This window comes from Macrosteles quadrilineatus, unplaced genomic scaffold, assembly GCF_028750875.1.
Source record: "Macrosteles quadrilineatus isolate MER2022 unplaced genomic scaffold, UCM_ALF_1.0 Scaffold_2__2_contigs__length_208266976, whole genome shotgun sequence".
Classification (NCBI taxonomy): domain Eukaryota; kingdom Metazoa; phylum Arthropoda; class Insecta; order Hemiptera; family Cicadellidae; genus Macrosteles; species Macrosteles quadrilineatus.
This window is the reverse complement of record NW_026542595.1, coordinates 166,290,419-166,296,536: the sequence shown is the minus strand read 5'-3', so window position 1 is coordinate 166,296,536 and position 6,118 is coordinate 166,290,419. Positions and strand designations below refer to the sequence as shown.

The 6,118-nt window shown below is 39.6% G+C and overlaps 1 protein-coding gene across 1 annotated transcript; it reads left to right on the top strand.

Annotated features, from left to right (window-relative positions):
* Positions 1 to 1,249: 1,249 nt before the first annotated feature.
* Positions 1,250 to 4,683, top strand: LOC128985116 (sporozoite surface protein 2-like). Its single transcript, XM_054404498.1, has 4 exons — positions 1,250 to 1,337; positions 3,131 to 3,254; positions 3,380 to 3,769; positions 3,855 to 4,683. Exons 1-4 carry the CDS (start codon positions 1,250 to 1,252, stop codon positions 4,681 to 4,683), a joined length of 1,431 nt encoding a protein of 476 aa, XP_054260473.1.
* The last annotated feature ends 1,435 nt before the right edge of the window (positions 4,684 to 6,118 follow it).

Here is a 6,118-nt window from a genome sequence, read left to right as displayed (position 1 = left end):
TCGCCTTCAAAATGATTCAAATCCTACCTGAAAAGCTGGAGTAACAATTTATCAAACATATTTTAATAAACTGTACACCTTCCTACCTGTTTGGTGGTATTATAGTACCAACCAACCTTGTGAAAAATGCATTAACCTTGTGAAAAATAACCTGATTTATAGGTCTGGGAACAATTTTTCTGTGACCCACTCAACTTGCTCCTGGGATCCACTAAAGGGTCTTGACCCTTAGTTTGGGAAACACTGATCTAAGTAGCGAATTATTAAATTATTCAAGTATCCAAAATTCCTTTACAATAAAATGTCTATAGACTATTACTTAGGTATACTTAGGACTATTATTAGGTTACTTACAATCTACAAACCATTTAGGATCACACTTTGTCTCAAATATGTTGCCTATAATCATTTTACGTAGAGTAGTCAAAGTTAAATATGCTCAAAATTAGTTGAATAAAAAAAAATAGTATTTATGAGTACTTAAGCCAGTACTAGATAACCAATTAGTGTTAGATATGTTTTGTTAACTATGCAAACAAGCATATGTGTCAACTGTAATAGTATTTTCATATTGTGATTTTGTGTCTCAGCTTAAAAATACAATCAATTATAAAATTCTGAAAAAAGTTACCTATCGTAACCTCTTCTCATATATAATTTATGGGTTACTTAAAGCAGTATTGTTTGTATTGTAGTTTTTTTTTTATTTTTTATTTTTTTGACAAGAGCGCTGCATTTGGGGTTTTGGTCCAGGAGGTATCTTAAACATTGGCACCCCTCTTCTGTTATTTAATCATATTACTTTACCATATTTTCTTTATATTATTACATTTTTTTTAAATTTTGTACTCTAGGTATGTACCTACATTTCCTGATATGAAGTTATCACTAATTGATAAAAAAATCAATAATGCCACCCTGGTGCCTTGGTGTCACCCCTTTCTATTTACATGAACCACCCCTTGCATAAAGGGTTGTATAGGTGCAGCTAATTGATTGCTAAAAAACCCTTTATGTCCCGAGGGAAGGGTTAGAGGGGAGTGTAAAAAGGGTGAGGAAAGGATTAACTGTTGCATTTTGGTTTTTTACACAGGCCATTTACCATGATGAAGGGTTGAAATCACTGGGGTTCTTTAAATATGCCATATGGAAGGGTTAAAAAAGGGGTGTGTTTATTGTTGTGAGCATGCGTGTACTTTTCAACTATCGACCGGGATAAAAAACCGTGGTACGCACACTCCTCCCTGCAATGGCGGCTTTAGTCTCCGGAAGCTCCAGTGCGGCTCTCAGTTCTGGTCCAGGCTTCACCGAGGGAGGCTCAGCCATGTTTGAGAGAAGTTAGCCGAAGCTTTGATGAAGAAAGTTCTACTGTGACTGTTATTTGTGAATGAAATGACTTGCACATAATTTATATGGCGTAACAGATTTTTTTCCCATGATTCGGTAAATTGTTAGTGGTTTTTCGTGTGAAGTGAAGCCTAAAACTACATTTTTATCTTAGAAAAGTGTTTTATCACAGCTAAACATATAAGAATGTTTTGTATAAAATTTCAAATTTGTAGATATTGGATGAATTTAACTCTTTACTTCAACTTACTGTGTATTTTAACCACAAAACAAATCAGCAGTATGGTTTTCTATGACAAGTTTATAGTTCTCCAAGAGAAGGGAAGCATCAACTATGGTTGGATATTTCAAGATCGTGATCATGGATAACACCTTTCAGAGGTAAGATCTCACTGTACATAAAATATTTTAAAGTTTAAATTTAGATGAATAATATTTAAGGGTGTAGAATAGTTTAGATTGTAGTCACAATGAAACTAGACTTATTACGGATTCTGGTTTAAAAATTTATCGTTATATCCTTACAGTGAAAGAGCAAATCGTAAAAAAATTACATAACCATGAGCTTTAAGATCCAGAATGTCTTGACGTTTTTAGACCTGCAACGAAAACATTCTACCACCTTTATGTTAACAAATTATTGGCTCAAGAATTTATTTAGTTTTTTCTTTGAAGTGAAATTGTCTAGCTCATAAAATATTTTACTTGCTTGTATGTTGATGTTTTTATATTCATGATCTACAATAGATCATCAAAATTAATTAGTGTTAATTAGTGCATATTTGGGTTGTTGAATTTTCAGTAGTCGGACATTAAATTAAAAAGTCTAGTTAATCGTGACTTCAGTAAAGGGTCCTTCAAACTTAGCCCAAGGCGTAAGCTATCATGGTCTATGAGATTGCCGGGGAAACTATTTCCTGCAATACCACCGCACTCGACAACGGAGCTCTAGTAGTAATACTGCTTCAATATCTGACCATCTCACCGTGATTGTGTGTAAGTTCAAGATCTTTGGTGTTGATTCCTGAGCAGTTGCCTAGCCAGCCAAAGCCAATCATTCACTGGATAACTCAGTAGAATTCAAACTGAGTGTGGATATTAGACCAATCCATTCCAGTACTAATCCTAATCTCAGCTAGTCCATTACTCTGCTGTCCCAGACCCATCCACCTACACTTTTGCCCATAGCCACTGCCAAACTAGCCATACAATTAGACATGCAAAAGCTTAAAAAAAAAGAAAGCAATTAGCCGATCACTGTCTCTCTAGATATACATACAGAAGCAATAGTCTCAACCAGTAGCAAACTAGACACAATTACCTCTGTCCTCCTATCTCATCCACAGACTATACTCAATTCCACGTCCATCGCACAGAACAGCTCTTATGGCAGACTATCCTGCTAAAAATGTTCTGTAAACTTTATGTAAATCTTTATTGTCATGAGGGTTGCGTCATCTGTTTTTGCGATACTCCTAAAGGTGCAACAGTATATTTTACTTATTTCTATACGTTTACTGTATGCTTTTTGTTAACATAGATATGGTACATATGACTTAGCGACAGTACAATATTAGACCAATCCACTGCCTCACATTGACTGAAGATAATGAATAAAGACAAGCTGTAGCTTGCTCCTTGTTGAAATAGGGCATTGTAGAATTGTCTTCTCACATAGTGGGCTTCTGTCATTTTCCCGTTTAGTTTCTGATAATATATGATATATATAGTTTACAATAGGGGTACCTTTTTGGTTTTGTTATAAAGCTGGCACATGTGACAGAATTCTGTAATTCTCCTTTGCCCCCCTTCCTGACTCCAAGAAACAAACCAACACCCGCCTTTATACCCTCCATGTCCTCAATAACCTTTGATGTTTCACTTCAACCCTTGCTAGACTATACTCTGTAATCCATCATGTCCTAAGATACGCTTTTCAACCCCTCCTGATATGCCTCGATCGTATTTAAAGCCTAGCTACAGAAAGGCGAGTCTTACGGTTAACTTCTAATCTATCTCTCTTCTGGGCCAGGAAACGGAATGTTTACACCTCCACCGTGCAGTCTCAGAGACGGCCCAACCCTACTTCACCAACCGGTCTAGCATTAGAACCCAGCTCACAAATCCAGCAACTAACCACACCAATTCAACCAACAACAACGACCCAACCAGCCACAGAAAACCAACCAACCACAGAAACCCAACCAACCACAGCTTCCGAACCAGCCAAAGCAACCCGACCAACCACAACTACCCAACAGGCCAAAACAACCCAACTAACTACATCGACTCAACCAACCACAGAATCCCAACCAACCAAAGCACAGACACCGACACCTAGCCACCCAAAGCAACACATCCAACTAATGCAGCCCAAACAACCACAACAAATCTACCAGCCACAGCTTCCCATCCAATTAAAGTAACCTAAACAATCACAACAGCCCAACCAACTAAATCGACCTAACTAGCCACAGCTTCCCAACCAACCACAGCTTCCCAACCAGTCACAGCTACCCAACCAGTCACAGCTACCCAACCAACCACAGCTTCCTAACCAACTACAGCTTCCCAACCACAGCTTCCCAACCACAGATTCCCAACCAACTACAGCTTCCCAACCAACCACAGCTTCCCAACCAGTCACAGCTACCTAACCAATCAAAGCTTCCCAACCAGTCACAGCTACCTAACCAATCACAGCTTCCCAACCAACTACAGCTTCCCAACCAACTACAGCTTCCCAACCAACTACAGCTTCCCAACCAACCACAGCTTCCCAACCAACCACAGCTTCCCAACCAATCACAGCTTCCCAACCAACTACAGCTTCCCAACCAACTACAGCTTCCCAACCAACTACAGCTTCCCAACCAACTACAGCTTCCCAACCAACCACAGCTTCCCAACCAACCACAGCTTCCCAACCAATCACAGCTTCCCAACCAACTACAGCTTCCCAACCAACCACAGCTTCTCAACCAATCACAGCTTCCCAACCAACTACAGCTTCCCAACCAACTACAGCTTCCCAACCAACCACAGCTTCCCAACCAACCACAGCTTCCCAACCAACCACAGCTTCCCAACCAACCACAGCTTCCCAACCAATCACAGCTTCCCAACCAACTACAGCTTCCCAACCAACCACAGCTTCCCAACCAGTCACAGCTACCTAACCAATCACAGCTTCCCAACCAGTCACAGCTACCTAACCAATCACAGCTTCCCAACCAACCACAGCTTCCCAACCAGTCACAGCTACGCAACCAATCACAGCTTCCCAACCATCTACAGCTTCCCGACCAACCACAACAGTTCAATCAACAACTTTAAGCTATCGCTATGCTCATCTTAACCCTAAAACCAAACAACATTAACCTCACTACCAGTTGCGTCACTAATTTGTGAAACAACATTCGTAACACACTCAGGTTCTGTCAAAGCTCATAATCCACCCAAGGCTGAAGAGGACAAAGTCCTTGAACATCCCCAGTAGGCTCATCAGCCACTAAAACATCACGTCATCCCACACGTCCGTTTCGAGGCTAAATCCAATTGCGATAATCTGTATATTAAACTGAGTATAGCTTAAGACGTAAAATTCTGTCAAAATTAACACGTGTAATCTGGACAACTAACTGTTTAAAATCATTCTAAGAAATCTGTGTGCTCCCCTTGGAGCTCTTTCATCATAGTACGAGAATGAACAATCATACAAACGATTGAACTATCTGACAGTGATCATCCCTACTTTAACTAGCTATTACAGTTTGTTTGGTATTGAATGCAAAGTTCAGCCTGAAACATTTTAATAATACATCGACGTTTTTGATTAATATTAACACATTCAACAAGTATAAGAATTAGCATAATCTAAACATCCTACTTTTCAAATTAACAAATTTAAAGAAATAATTATGCAAAGATATAAAATTTAGCAATGTTGTCAATAAAGATGAGCAGCATGCAAAAGTGCTTAGAAACCCGTACAATGGACCACTTAACCCTGTGGAGGGGCTGTAAACGCCATTAAACAAATTGAACCTCCCCTTCTCCAGGAATCATTTTTTATCCGGCTTGAATGGATAATTTTGTGGAAGAATCGCCAACTTACTTAACCCCATTGACCGCCCGCTGGTGCCCGGAGATAAGGGAGGGCGAAAAAACTCGAGGTTTTTATTTTCAATCATAACTCGAGTGGGGGAGCGCCCTCTTGGAAATTATAGATAATGTGTTTGGGAGATTATCTGCGTGGTGGCTGAGGCGGGTAGAAGGCAGGTGGTAGGGCTATAGACGACAAGTGTGGTGGTAGTTACGCCACTCACATCTTGGCAACACCGCACACTTGTTGGACCTTAACTTTTATTTCGCAGCTTAATCTGAGGTAAAGACTAGGAAGTTGTATTAGTGAGGGTATTTTGCACCGAGGTCCGAAAATTAGGTATCGCAGGGTGGAAGATGTGCTTCAAATGTCGAGAGTTTGTCAAACGCTCTCAACCAAGCTACAAATTTAGTATCCAATAGACAAAAGTTTTCATAAAACGCGAACTGTGAATATTCGTTAGATGTGTCAAAAGGTGTCAAAAGTGTTTCCCTTAAAAGTGTTTGACATCATTAAAAAAATGCCACTGGCGTAGACATGAGGAAAAAAGGGAATATCTAGTAAAACCTGTCATAAAAATGACTATTGAGACGTGCTGCGGTAGAAAAGTCCAAACCGTTAGCGAGTTTTGAGTGGATATCTTGTTAAATAGGTTAATTTTTCTTC

Excerpts from the sequence above, each read along its gene's own strand:
- LOC128985116 (XM_054404498.1), top strand. The coding sequence starts at position 1,250 with ATGGCGGCTTTAGTCTCCGGAAGCTCCAGTGCGGCTCTCAGTTCTGGT. Across the intron at positions 1,338-3,130 it reads CTCAGCCATGTTTGAGAGAA|AATTCTGTAATTCTCCTTTG; the intron begins GTTAGCCGAAGC and ends CACATGTGACAG. Across the intron at positions 3,255-3,379 it reads CCCTTGCTAGACTATACTCT|GAAACGGAATGTTTACACCT; the intron begins GTAATCCATCAT and ends CTTCTGGGCCAG.